This window comes from Ceratotherium simum, chromosome 22, assembly GCF_057802395.1.
Source record: "Ceratotherium simum simum isolate JZ-2026a chromosome 22, ASM5780239v1, whole genome shotgun sequence".
Taxonomy (NCBI): Eukaryota; Metazoa; Chordata; class Mammalia; order Perissodactyla; family Rhinocerotidae; genus Ceratotherium; species Ceratotherium simum.
Genome location: NC_141921.1, coordinates 38660168 through 38674979, shown reverse-complemented (window position 1 = coordinate 38674979; position 14812 = coordinate 38660168). Strand labels below are relative to the sequence as shown.

Below are 14812 nucleotides of genomic sequence, written 5' to 3'. Positions count from 1 at the left end.
CTCCTTCTCTTCCCTGCAGTGGGTGGGCAGACAGGCTCCCTGGTGGGGGCATGGCACACTCTGCCAGGCCTTAGGCATTCACTTAAAACATTAGCTCAGCTTTGTGCATGCTGACAGGGCCTGGGCTCTGGGCCCAGGCCCACGGGGAAAACACTGGCTTTCCCACAGCTGGGGGCTGGGGCAGAGAGGGCAGGTGGGCCAGCCTGGGGATGGTGCTCAGAAGCAAGGCAGAGGCCAGAGAAGGAGTCCTACCCAGGCTTTACCAACAGAGGTAGGGGGAGAAATCGTAATTTTTCTCCCCCAGCCCATTTAGTTTCCTTCTCAAGGCCGCCTCTGATACAGGGCCCAGGACTCAAAGCCTTTCACAGGGTGCCCCCAGATGGTCTTTTGGGGAATCACACCCATTCCATAGACGCACTTATTGCTGGTTCCAGCTAAATTGCTAACCTGTGAGACTGGCACCATCACTGCCTTTTTAGTGATAAAACTGAGGCTCAGTGAGGTGGGATGACTTGCCCCAGCTCAAAGTGACAGGGCCATCTTTTCGACCAAGGTCTTTCCTTTGGTCTAAAGTCTGTGCCCATGTCCCTGTCCTGCAGCCTCGCTAGGAAGTCCTGAGTCCACAGAACCACTACTAAAAGTTGAAAGGGCATGTAGGGGTCCTTTGGTCCCATTCTTGATCTGATGCATAAATCAACTCTGTCGTCCCCTCGCATGCAAATTATTAGTCTCTGTTTGAACACTTCCAGCAATGGTGAAATCATTACCTCACAAAGAGTCCACAAGAATACTGAACTGCTGTCAGTGGTATACTGTAGTGAGGAGAGCAGAAGGCAGACCTTAGCTGGGGATGCTCCCCTCTGCCTGGGGGAGGTGAGAAGGCACAGAGAAGCAAGGGTATACCCCAGTCACATGTGGCAGCACTAAAAGGAGGTTGGCCTCCAGGATTTCAAGGTGCTGCCTCCTGTCCTGCCTGGACCTGAGGGTGCTCAAAGCCTGATCTTTCCTAGGTTCCCGGATTAGGGTGATGTGAGGCATCTTGGGCTGAGGAGGCTGCTTGGGGTAGTGACATGTGCAAGGCCTTGGTCTTCATGTCTGAGTCAGTGATTCCTGCACTGCCTCCCCACAGAGCCAGCTGGAGAAGAGCGGCAAAGACCCAGGAAGGAGAAACGACGGTGTGGCCCTGCCCTTTCCCTGGGCAGGTGCTGTAATTTTGACCCAGATGTGCACAGGCCTCTGGCCCTTTAGTACCCAGGGGAGTGGCCAGGTAGTGCTGTGCTCGGCCCACATGGGAAGGCAGTGGCTGTCAACTCCTGTAAGGCCTTGGGAGAGTCATGGCTCTTCTCTGAGCTGTGCTCTCCTTAACAGTAAGGTTTCTTCCCAAATCAGCAAGTCCCCTCTTCTTTGCTTGCACACATCCTCTGACCCGGGGCCGATCACATTGCTGTCTTCATGTTCTGATCTCCTCCAGAGCAGGAGCATGCTCATCAGTCGTTAGGAACATAGCTTCTGGCATAGACAGACTAGGTTAGGATGCTGTCAGGGAGCCTTATGGGAATGACTTGCCCTGAAGGCTGGGCATGTGGAGTCTTCTTCCTCAGGAACCGATGTTTGCTCCTTCCCCAGGACCACCAATTACCACTGGCATTCTATTCACCTAACATCACCTCCTCTACAGCATCCCATAGACTGACCATCCAGGCAATGCTTGAATCCCTCCAATGATGCCAAACTGGTTCCACCCATTACATAGAGCTCTGACTGTAAAAAAGTTCTTCCCAAAGACCCTGAAATCTCTTCCCTAGAGCTTCTACCCACTGGACCTTGTTCAGCCCAACAGATCCACAAGGAGCAAATCTAACCCTTCCACAAGGGCAACTGTGGAAGCAATCAAAAGATCATTCTACCCCTACCATCACCAACTTAGGAGCTGGCTAGCACATAGGGCTGGGCCCTTTGCACCTAAGGCCCTTTCTCACGCCACACTCTAGTTTGCTATGTGCCTCGAAGTATGGTAAACAGCAGATAGCATCAGATCACATTTTGTTACAAATCCAAGTTTTATCCTGCAGCTTGGGAAAACAAATGTGCAGATAAGATAAGAGCTGCAGGCTTATAGCACCTGAGCCTGGGACAAGGCTGATATTTAACACGCACTGAATGAAAAGGTAACAGTGCTCGGCGCAAAGACCCAGGGGTATAAGAAACTGGCACATACTCAGCCAGTGGCTTCAGGGCTGTAGCCCCTACCCTCACGGTGCCTGGCTCTTCCCAGGTCCCCCCCAGGCAGACTCATGTCATCAGCCCCCCAGTGACATTTCCAGATTGGAAGCCAACTAAGTGTGCCTTTGAATCCAGGCAGAATACCTTGTGTGCCAGAGGCCGAATTCAACTGGCAAACCAAAGAATAAAGTCCAAAAGGGAGATTAAACAACTGAGACAATTCTGACCTGATTTATGGCAGCAGCTGCTACTTACTGCTCTCAAGAGGCAACAGCCTCAGAGGTTCTCATGGCGACATCTAAAAGACGACCCAGACAACTGTAAACAAGCATAATCCTTAGTATGGGCATGCTCCCAACAATTTACACACTAAGCCCAGCCCTTTCATACAAGATCCCATGTCTTCTTCAAGGGCTAATTATAAATAATAGCCACCATTTATTGGGCACTATGTGCCAGGCACCGTGCCAGTGCTTTTCATATATCACTTCAATTAATCCTCACGATACTATAAGATAGGAACAACCCTACAGGCGAGGAAACTTCTATCCAAGGTTAAGTAGTAAGTAGGGGAAGGCAGGATTAGACCACAGGCCACTAGGACTTCAGGCCTGTATTCTCAACCACCATTTGCTATGCTGTTTTAAGACCCTGGGACCCTGTGTCCTCATCTTTGCTTAGGAGGCCAGCGATGGCACAGATGTCTCCTGGCCCCTGGGCCTCTGCTCTAAGCTCATCACCTCTCTTGGGTCTCCACCGCAAGGTGGTACTAAGGCTTTGAAACAGAGTCCTTCAAGTATGATGGAGAGAGCTGCTTTATTATGAAATGGCATTATCCTCAGGGAAGGGCAACTCTCCACCTCCACCTGAAAACACAACCTTCCTAGATGAGAAGCAATCACTTTCCAACTACTTCGCTTCCAACTTCAATCTCCAACTTCAACTGATTTCCATTATGGCTTGCTTTCTTTTCTACTAATAAAACAGTTAAGACAATTCTGTCCATTTTGTTTTATTTGTTAAACTGCTAAAAAGTCATCAGGGGAAAACATTAACAAAAAATGAAATTGACAGATTTAAATATCAATGAAATCAAATCCACTTTTCATTCCTATACTGTTATGTGCCTAAAATGATCATCTCAGGGTAAGCCACCCGGGACCCCTGAGCTGTATGGGAAACCACTCACAGCACCAGCTTCGCCAGGGCACAACAGTGTGCGCTGACGTGACCCTTGGTTGGTGGGAGGGGAGCAGAGCAAGGAGAGAGAGTATAGATGGAGCCAATGCCTAAGGGTTGCTCTCATTTGACAATGAACATGGTGAGAGGGAGCCACTTACTGGTGACCATGCAGAACATGCCTTCTGCAGTTCATGGGGAGGCTGCATGGGGACGCAGGCCTCAAAGTTCGGCTTCCTTGCCCCTGTGTGTTCAGATCCTCCCCACTGACTTGTGCGCTGGTAAGAGACCACAGATAACGCAAAGCAGAGCACATCACCATGTCAGGATCACCACAAAGACAAGGACAGACAGACAAACCAACCAGGAATATCACTTATAACGGGAAGGAAAGAAGCAAAGCCAGAAAGTTAAAGTGAAAGGAAAGGGAAGCATCCCTTTGTTCTCCATCAGCTGGTGGCTTTCTGTCCTCCAAAGTCAAGACTTCTTACGTTGGTTTTCTTTCTTCCTCCTCTTCTTTCCTTTATTTTAAAGAGTTCCAACACAGTTCCTAGGATAGTTCATGGTTTCAGCTCTTGATATAAAACTCAAACATTAAAATCAAATCAATCCCCAGAGGGCCAGGAGAGTAAGCCCAGTATTGCCTTACAACTAAATTTAAACTTGTTTCAACACGTAATTTGTGCTCCCAAAATGTGTGTGTGTCGAGGGGATCATGGAGTCCACCACCCAAGTGTAGAGGGTGGAAATATGAATGAAAATACAGAACCCTCTCTGCTGCACAGCCTGCAAAATGAGAAAATAGGAAGCTCTGTCCAAGAGTGTAGGAAGAGACTAAAATTCTTACATGAGGTCAACAAGATGGCCGATGAAGTCAACATGACATAGAGGCTCTCCAAGGCACACTTGCAGGAATGGAAGGGGTTAAAGCTTCAAGTAGAAACAAAACGTATTTTAAATACTTAAATACTGATAAATATTTGCTTTAGGTGCTCCTGAGGGTTAAAAAAAAATATTTTGTCTCATTTTTCTCAGTGAATTTTAAGACAAAACTGGCATCATGTCAAAACCAGAGCTGTGGTTAAATGTGATCCAACTGAAGCATCCACGGTGCCGTGGAAATGGTCACCTCAGCTGAGACATCTGAAGTTCCATTGCACGTGGCCTCAGGAGATGATCACCTTGACTGTGCTGAGTTGCTCTCCCAAGACATATATGCCCACAGTGCCCAGGAGTCACCATGACGAACACCACTCGGTGCACACGAGGCAGATTCTTCTTAAAGAGCTGTAAACAGACAGTCTGGTTCCGGGGGATATGGGTAATACTGGGATGCCATGGAGTTTCAGGGAGCCGGGTTACTTTCTAAGAGAATCATCATCTCTGTTGCCCGCCTACCTGGGGAAAGCAGAAGGAATCAACAATAGCTGGCTTAGGAAGGCCACAGGACAAAGAGAAAGATTACAAAGTCAAGATTCTGAACTTTCAGGTTTTCTATTTAAATAGGAACCGAGTTTGGAGACACTGTTCATGCACAAATGCAATGCCATAAACGACGTTCAGCAGCAGCAATAATGCTAAAATTGTTTATCTTCTAGGCTAGGTTTCTCTTGTAAATAAGGACCCCACATGATCTAACAGTCTTTGCCAAAGAAGGGCTGCCATAGCCCCAGAGCAGGGAGTCTGGAAGTGCTGAGCTACGAGCAGTTGGACACCAGAGTAAGTAGGTGCCCGGTAGTTTCCTCATCTAAGGAAGCACGTAGAAAAGCTTCTGGAATACATACCCCTCCCTGGGAGCTGCCCTCTCCCTGGGCTTGGCACCAGGGGGGCTTTCCCACCAAGACCACATTGTAAAAGCTAATGGCTAGGGTAAAGGATTTGACATGACGTAACAGGAGAAAACACTTATCAGACAGACTGCTAAGTGTTGGCTGAAAGCCCAGACCCAGGGCCAGCTGCAAAGCTTGGGAAATGTTGGCAGGAAAAAGGGGAGTGTGGGGATGGAAAAATACAATGCTTTGAAATGTAAATCCTAAAGACAAAATAAAAATCCTCTTTCCACTGATAAGAAGTAACCAAAACTCCACATTTAAGTGATGCCAACATCTCCTATGTCCAGGCCATGGTTTAGAAATTGGTAATTTGTAACTTCTTTTATCAACCAAATAAATGCTCTAGTTGGTTGCACCTTATCTCAGAAATGACGTCAGAGTAAAAATCCAAGCTTTGTTTGTGTGGCATGTGAACAAGACAATCACAACAAAGGAGCTGCTCCCAAGGTCAGCCACGCATCAGAGGCCAAGCACATGACACTCAACCCAACCACCAGCCAACAGCCAGACAGAGAAATGCACGTCTCAACAGGGACAAAAATCATTTCTAGAAGAAACTGGTACTGGGATTCCCTTCTAGGATCAATTTCCCCATTCTACAAATATGGAGGTGTATGCCCAATGTGCTTTGGAAATAAAAAGAAGTCCATATGGAAAAAACAGTATCTTCTGATGCTTCAAGGACTTCTCATGATACTGGCATCTTGGAATTCCCTACCAGCCCCCCGGAGAAAGGTTCCAGAAATATTTCTAAGAGATTCCTCTGGGCATTTGAGCTTTGTAAAAGAAACAGAAAGTGAGACAGGTTTTAGGGTCTAAAAAAAAATCCACATATGTAAAAAAAAAAAAAAAACAAAAGGAAAGAAAGAAAAGCAGCCTATAAATGGAAAAGGCAGGCTCTGAGGATCAAGTTTTAAGGGAAAGAAAAGAAGAACAAACGTGGGTTTTGGCAACTTGCAACCAAATATGATTGTCAAAAAATTCCACAATCAGACACCAAAATGTTTTCTGAGACATGGAGGGAGCACTCAAAAGACCAATGGACACTAGGTAGACAGGTGTCGCTGCATCAACATTGCTTCACAATGACCCTGGCACACAGATGTGGAACAAAATCCCTTGTTGGGTAACTTTCCGCAGTCACAAAGGGCAGAATGGGGCCAGGCATAGGGCGTACTGTAAAGAGAAGTTTTCACGGGTCCTCTGTGGTTTTAGGAGAAGGGGAAGAACAGTTTTCTATAGGTTACTTTTACCCTGCCAGCACCTGAAGCATGTGAATCTGAAACCTCCACTTGTATATCTTAACACATGCCCTTTCTTTTTCTAACTCTGAGAAGGCCACATGAAGATTTACAGGGGGCTCCTCAGTTTCTTTAGGAAAGTTCTGATATTAGTCTGTTCCCTAAATTCTTGGTCTAGTTACCAGCGAAGTAGAAAAAGGCAGCACAGCCTCTGCTAAAACACAGCAACAATTTTATCTGAACCAGGACGGAGATCTCTCCCTCTTTGTAAACAGAGTTGGCTATATAATATATATTTATATATAATATTTTTCTTAATGGAGATTTGATCCCAGCCTGGAGTGAGTGAGGTTGGGAATTGGGGTTTTGGTTTATGGGAGTAATTTTGTCCTTGGTTTTCCCAATTCTCAGTCCAAATGCTTGCACGCTGGAAAATTCCAAATTAAAAGCCACAGAGAGGGAAAGGGATTTAGAACATATTATCTCTTTGCTCGCACAAAGTACAAGGCGTTTGTTTTTGGATAGTACTTCACATTCTGTTTCTTGTCCATGAGTCCTCCAAATATGATGAGTTCACCCCTGCCTTGCACCACTGTATGCAGGCTGGTTTCAGGAGGTCCGACCACAGAACTGCTATTAAATACTTTCCATTTGACCCTCCCCTTCTCCTTGGTGTCTTTAATGTCCAGCACATACATCTGCATGGGCTTGCAGTTCATACTCTGGTACAACGGTTTGCCAACATTTAAGGACTGTGGAGGGTGGTGGCCCAGGCGGCGGGCAATAGGAGGTAAGGAATGTCCATCTCCTTGGGCAGGCCCCGAGCGGGGAACGGGCACTGTTTCTCCACTGCTCAGGTTCTGGCTCCCAGGAGAGCCTGGGGAAGACCCCAGAGGAGGACTTAGTGCTGCAGAAGCTGAGGGGCCTTTGGACGACATTGCTTTGATGGCTTCTAGGCTCCGACGCAGAGCACTTGGGGACACGGCTCCTGCAAGGGCACTGGCAACATGTGGTGGGGTATGCACACCATTTGTCTGTTCAGGAGGGTGTCTCATACTTCCTCCAACTGTCCTGTTGTCCACACCATCCATATTGGAAGTGGGTTTCAGATCCCAACTTAGATCTATTGATCCTAATCTCAGATCTTTCTGATCTGGTAGTGACCCTCGTCGGGGGGCCACAGAAAGTCCCATTTTTAGGTCATATCCTTCAGTGGTAGATGGAGTGCTAGGAGATATGGCCTGTAAAGGGCTGTCCAAGGAAGAGCCACCTACAGCTGCTGTTCCTGGAGATAAACTCCCACCATTGAGAATGGGAGAGCCATCTCCTCTGGCCGGGGAAAGGCTCCCTTCCCGGGAACTTGAGGGGGTCTGCCTTTGAGCTCTGGGCCTCAGTGTTCCCCAGCGGCCATTAACACAAGGAGCTTCATCCATACTCCTTACTGGAGACTGAGAGCGGTACTCTCGGGCTTCGGGAACCAGGGCTGGAGGAGTGGCACTGATAGGTGATGGGCGCGAGTTCAAACTGGGGCTGAGTGGGGCTCTCCCACTAGGAGCCTGGCTGAAGACCACCACACACTGCCCCACCTGGAAGACACAAGACCTGTGTTCAGTTCTGATCATTCATTCGACCATCAAACATCTTATCATGAGCATCTGGGATATGCCAGGCATTTTGTAGGTACCTCAGATATACAGACTAAAATAATATAGTCTGCCCTCTATGCTAGAAGGGGAGACAGACGTGGGAACAATTTGTTGCTACAGTGTGACATGTGCTGTCATTACAGTTATGTCTACCGAATAAGGGTATAGAGTGCAGTGAGGAAACAGTTTTTGTTTAGGGGACTCTGAAGAAAGTTTCATAGACAAACAGATGTTTAAAGCTGGGACTTAAAGGATGAGTGGGGCCCACATAAGTTTTCCCATCTAGTGGCTCATGTATGTGAGAAATGCCCAAAGAGCTATGATTAATGTCCACCTCTTTTGTGACATCTAGGTGTTTTCAAATTCCATACAAATTTGCTTGGAAATCTGACAAGTTAATTTGGCTTTACAGTTTAGGACCTCTCCTCCTGCTGGCCTGTCAGTTCCCCACTTACCCGGCAAGCTGGATGGCACCACAGTTCTGGGGCTCCATGATCTTCATTTTCTACCTTGAGTGGCTGCCAGGCCCAGGGACCTGAGTGCATGTGCAACAACCAAGCATCTTTGAACAGCTATAAGAGAAGGACCAACAATAGGACTCAGGTATGGGACATGTTACAAAACACACACACAGAGCTGGAATCTCAAAGCTGTGCTGTCTGGTCTAGAGACTGTGTGGACTCTTCAGCAAGAACAGCAAAATCTTTGGTTACTCATTCATTCGTGCCTTTCTTCATTCATGTGTTACCAGTGGCCTGGCACATGAAATTGTGCTTGTGACCCATAAAGCAATTTTAAGTGGTTTTGAATTTTGCCTACGGTTTTGTGTGTGTGTGTGTGTGTGTGTGTGTGTGTGTGTGTGTACTGCAGGGATGGAGAAGCGGTGGGGGGAGGGTAGATAATACACATCCTTAACTTTCTGAATCTGCATTTTTAAATAAATTTCATGTGAACTCTGGCAGTTATCAACTTGCTTTTCTGTCCCACCCCTCTCTGAAAAAATGATAGCAGCAAACCTTATAGTCTAAAGAGGAAGCAAGAGTAGGAAGAATATAGATCTGAATACTCAAGAGATAAACGTCTCTGATTAAAAGCACCCTCCCCCCGCAAAAAAGAACGGAGAAAAGGGCCAGGAAATGCAAAAGCTATACTCGAAGTGGAGAAGGAATTCTCTAAATGAAAATGCCACAGAAATGGTCTGTACACTCTTACAAGATGAGATGGGGGGGCTGGCCCCGTGGCTTAGCGGTTGAGTGCACGCGCTCCGCTGCTGGCGGCCCGGGTTCGGATCCCGGGTGCGCACCAACGCACCGCTTCTCCGGCCATGCTGAGGCCGCATCCCACATACAGCAACTAGAAGGATGTGCAACTATGACATACAACTATCTACTGGTGCTTTGGGGGAAAAAAATAAATAAAATTAAAAAAAAAAAAAAAGATGAGACAGGGGAAGCAACTTCTGAACATTTAGCAGCATGTGCATGAGAACACCACATCAGCAATACTCACAGCATTGGGACCACCACACCCTCCAAGGATTAAAATAGTTGCATCATCTATGACAATCTGGGGAGAGGAAGAAATTTAAAATAAACATACAAAGACAGAGGCATCTGACCTCCTATGCTTCAGTGGTATATGAAAATAGCCTATCCAGCTCCCAAATGAGAGTATTCTAGTTACCAGAAACTCTCCATTCTCCCGAAACCATGTCAATGCTGATCCCTGTGAACAAATTACTGATGATTCACCTGAATGAATATATTCTTTGTTGAACAAATATTAACATGAGAGTGCCAACCACATAAAATGCAAGGTTCTCTTGAGAAATGAAACAGCAAAGTAAATGCTTTGGGGAGACGCATAATATGAAGGCTCTATAAATAAATACAACCCATTAAAAGTTGAAAAATAAATACCAGCAAAAAAGAATGATAAATTCTCTTTGGCTTGTGCATGTTGGCATCTTACCTGACTCCCTCCTCCCTCTCCTGTCCTAACTGAAAGATGCTACAGTGTTTGAAGAATAGTTATTTTAATTCCTGAGCACCTGAGATTGGCCACCTCGAGGATGAGGACTAGGGCCAGAGACGTTCGGCTTGGACCATGCCCACTGCTCGAGGTCAAGGACCCAGACATCGTTGCTCCTGTAAGATAAGGACATAAAGATCAAGGAGTTGGGAGATCCTGGGAACCACAGAGCTGATATAAATGAAGATACACTTATAAAGATGCCCAGCAAAGTGCCACACTCATAGTTAGCACTTAAACTATATTTTTCATCCCCTCCTTTCCCTGGAACCCATCTCAAGACCTTCAATCCTCTGCTCTTTCCATTGACCCACAAGGCCTCGCTTCAGTCATATGTGTAGCCACACATTAATATCTAAAGTAAGAGTTAATTGGTGATAGCAGGAAATAGCTACTGGTCAAGATATAGTATTTCAAAAGTAAAAACCACAAGGAAGAGAAAAAAATTATTCAAAAGGCAGTTCTATCATTATCCAGGAGATAAAGATTTATTGATTCTGGCTACAAAAAGTAATTTCACCATGGCTAATGAGAGCTGCAGTTTTATCAAGGACAAATCGCCATCTCCAACCCTTGAGGGACAAATATGGCAAGGACAGACTGCTAGATGGCAGTCTCTATTTTATGGTCCCTTCTCTAAGGTCATTTAGAGACCTCAGAAACACAGGAATAAGATCTCCAATACCTTAAGCCCTAAGCCCTTCTTGTCAGAAGGGTAGTCACATAGTCTTCCCCACAACTGTTTCAAAATAGGAAGATGGATAGTACCCTAAGAGAGAACAGGGTTAGGTCTGCAAGGGTTTTATTGCTGATAGTTCATCAACTTCCATTTTAGAACACCGGGGAAATGACCACCACTACTACTACTACTACTGCTGAATTAGATAAACAGTGATTCAGAAGGATTGCTCTCGGGGCCGGCCCCGTGGCTTGGCGGTTAAGTGCGTGCGCTCCGCTGCCGGCGGCCCGGGTTCGGATCCCGGGTGCGCACCGAGGCACCACTCCTCCAGCCATGCTGAGGCCGCGTCCCACATACAGCAACTAGAAGGATGTGCAGCTATGACAGACAACTGTGTACTGGGGCTTTGGGGAAAAAAAAAAAAAAAAAAAAAAGGATTGCTCTGGCTCTTGACTCTGGCCTGAGTTGCCCAGAGGTAGAGAGGACAGTGGGTAGGGAGAACAGCCTCACAGAAGTGTGTCATACCTAACACAATTTCCTTGCTCCTACCCACTCCCCCAACCCATCCCATTTGGAGAGAGAACCATTTCCACCTGTTCTGTCAATCTACCTCTCTCCTTCTCTACAGCCCAAAGGACACGAGCTGGGTCATAAAGGAGAGCAAATAAAAACACTCCGAGCTTCTTGGAAGGTGGCCTTCTACAGGCGCAGGTAGAAACAGACAAGGTGGAGGCTCCATCAGAACCTGATCCCACTGAATAGAATCCATACCAAACAAAAAGAGATTCTACATAGTCCTGATTTTATGGAACCAGTTTTTCAACTTATTGGTCTGTGACTAGGGGATCAAAAAATGGAATGCTAGGGTGAGATAACTATAGTCATGTGTCACTTAACGACTGGGATATGTTCTGAGAAACGCATTGGTAGGCGATTTCATTGTGATATGAACATCTTAGAGTGTATTTACATAAACCTAGATGGTATAGCCTACTGCACACCCTGGCTAGATGGTATAGCCTATTGCTCCTAGGCTACAAACCTGTACAGCATGTTACTATACTGAATACTGTAGGCAGTTTTAACACAATGGTATTTGTGTATCTAAACATAGCTAAACATAGAAAAGGTGCAGTAAAAATAGACTATAAAAGATAAAAAATGGTACACATGTTTGGGCACTTACCATGAATGGAGCTTGCAGGACTGGAAGTTGCTCTAGGCAATTCAGTAAGTGAGCGGTGAGTGAATGTGAAGGCCTAGCACATTACCGTGCACTACTGTGGACTTATAAACACTGTACACTTAGGCTACACTAAATTTATTAAAAAACTTTTCTTTCTTCAAAAATAAATTAACCTTACTGTAACTTTTTACTGTATAAACAATTTTTTTTAAACTTTTTGAGTCTTGTAATAACACAGCTTAAAACACAAACACATTGTAGAGCTGTATAAAAAATAATCTTTCTTTATATCCTTATTCTATGAGCTTTTTTCTATTTTTGTTTATTGATTTATTTTACTTTCTAAATTTTTTTGTTAAAAACTAAGACACAAGCACGCACATTATCCAAGGCCTACACAGCGTCAGGATCATCAACAATGCTGTCTTCCATCTCCACATCTTGTCCCACTGGAAGGTCTTCAGGGGCAACAATACACACGGAGCTGTCAGCTCCTGATGATAACAATGCCTTCTTCTGGAATACCTCCTGAAGGACCTGCCTGCAGCTCTTCTTGAGGAGGTGTCACTCTTCAGAAATATGTCCATGGTGGTTTGGTTTGTTTCTTTTTTTCACCAAAGATTTGCTTGTAAGCAGATAATGCACCATGAACGTTCCTCCCTATTAATGAAAACCTTTCGGTGTTGGGGTGGATGTTTTCAAACTTTTTAAGGCGCTTGTCAAGGTCTACAAAAGCTTTTGCTAAACCATTCGTTGTGAATTTTCTTGGGGGTTCTTCTTTTTCTTCTCCTGCAGTTTCCTTTTCTCTGGCCTCTTCTTCATCTATGTGTTCCTGTTCTAATTCCAACAACTCCTAGTCAATTCCTCAGGAGCAAACTATGGGGGCTCCTTGAGGTCGTCCTCATCCACACCCAGGTTAAAGTTGTTTGCCATCTCAATCACAGCCTTGTTGATTTTTGCATCTCCCTCAGCCTTGGCAAATCCTTTGAAGTCATGGACGAACCGCTTGAGTCTCTTCTTCCAGATGCCATTCATACACTCCTCGGTGCTATCACCCTAAGCCCAAGCAAGGTTGTTGATGCAGTCATAGATGTTGTAAGCCTTCCAGAATTGTATCAGTGTCTTCTCAGCGTCTTCCTCAGTTGCAGCAATAGCCTGGGGAAAGGGTCTCCTCAGGTAGTAGGCCTCAAAAGCTGCTATAACTCCTTGATCCATTCGCTGGATCAAAGAGGTAGTGTTTGGAGGGAGAAAGACTGCTTTGATATTAGGATGAAGATCACCAATAAAAGGAGGATGTCTGGGAGCATTATCAACAATAAGCAAAATCTTGAAAGGTATGTTATTCTCAAAACAGTACTTCTCCATTTTGCTGGCAGAGCAATTCAGGAGGACATCCTGGAAGAGGAGCTGGGTCATCCATGACTTCTTATGGCTTCTGTAGTACACTGGCAGTGTGTGCACACTGGTATGCTTGAAGGCCCTGGGGTTCTCAGGGTGCCTGATCACAAAGGGTTTCAATTTGTAGCCTGGAACATTGCCCCCAAGCAAGACTGTTATCCTGTCCTTAAAAGCCTTGAAACCCGGCATTGACTTGGCCTCCTTATGGATCAAAGTCCTTTTAGGCATCCGTTTCCAGAATAGGGAGGTTTCATCCATATTTAATATTTGCTCTGGCAAGTAATTTTCCTCCACAATCAGCTTATCTAGAGTTTCCAAAAATTCTTCAGCTGCCTTCACAATAGCATTCGCAGACTCACCACTCACTTTCACATTATGCAATGAATAACGATTATTGAGTCGTTTAAACCACCCAGAGCCAGGAGTAAATTCAACAGTGTAATAGGATCCAGCTTTTCCTTTGAAAATCACGAACAAACTTTTTGCTTTGGCCATGACTGTCATGGTGCTGAGAGGGTTATACTTCTGTGTCTGGTCTTCAACTTCTATGTCATTAGAAGTTTCTCCATGTCTGATATAGGCCCTTCTCAAATTTTTGTTGGTCTCGTTGCCTTCAATGAAGCAGATCCTTTAACAGCTTCCGTCACTTTGTTCTTGTTCTTCAAGATCGTAGCTATGGTGGAATGGGACAGGCCTGACCTGTGAGCAATAACCATCACTGATTTTCCACCTTTGTAGTCTTTAATCACTTTTAATTTCGTTTCCAGGTCAATCATTCAATGTGGCCTCTTACTGACAACATCAGCAGTGGATTTTATATGCTTACGGGCCATGATGAACAAAACAACACAACATTAAATCAAACTCAAGAGAAAATGATGCAATCAAGAAACACAGTAAACATGAGATGTATGAGGCTGCTCCTGGCATAACACAGCATAGTGTTTTACAGTAAACTTTTTTTATAAGTAGGAAAAGTACACTCTAAAATAATGACAAAAAGTATAGTATAGTAAATACATAAACGAGCAACATGGTTATTTACTATTATTATCAAGTATTAGGTACTGTACATAATTGTATGTGCTATACTTTTATACAAGTGGTAGCAAAGGTTTGTTTACACCTGCGTCACTACAAACATGTAACACACTGCACTACGACGTTACCATGTCCCTAGGCAATAGGAATTTTTCAGCTCCATTATAATCTTATGGTACTTCCATCATATATGCGGTCCATCATCAACTGAAACATCATTATGTGGTGCATGACTATAACTGGATTAATTAGAACCATGTTCAGGAATACTAACCCTGACTAGTTCACTTTTCTGACCTGTTATTCCCAGGGGTATTTACCTTCAGGTTGACAGGGAGCAAACCACATATACTTAC

General features: G+C 45.1%; 1 protein-coding gene across 3 annotated transcripts in view; it reads right to left on the bottom strand.

The window, feature by feature from the left end:
* Positions 1 to 3219: 3219 nt before the first annotated feature.
* FBXO42 (F-box protein 42) overlaps positions 3220 to 14812 on the bottom strand; it is a 91441-nt gene continuing 79848 nt past the window's right edge. For all 3 annotated transcript variants that reach the window (XM_004425623.3, XM_087446743.1, XM_087446744.1), the window contains 4 exons: positions 10172 to 10268; positions 9631 to 9687; positions 8577 to 8693; positions 3220 to 8061 (listed from right to left, as the gene is read on the bottom strand). In XM_004425623.3, coding sequence (XP_004425680.1) covers positions 6955 to 8061; positions 8577 to 8693; positions 9631 to 9687; positions 10172 to 10268 — 1378 coding nt within the window. In that variant the 3' untranslated portion in view covers positions 3220 to 6954. The remainder of the gene's footprint in view (positions 8062 to 8576; positions 8694 to 9630; positions 9688 to 10171; positions 10269 to 14812) is intronic.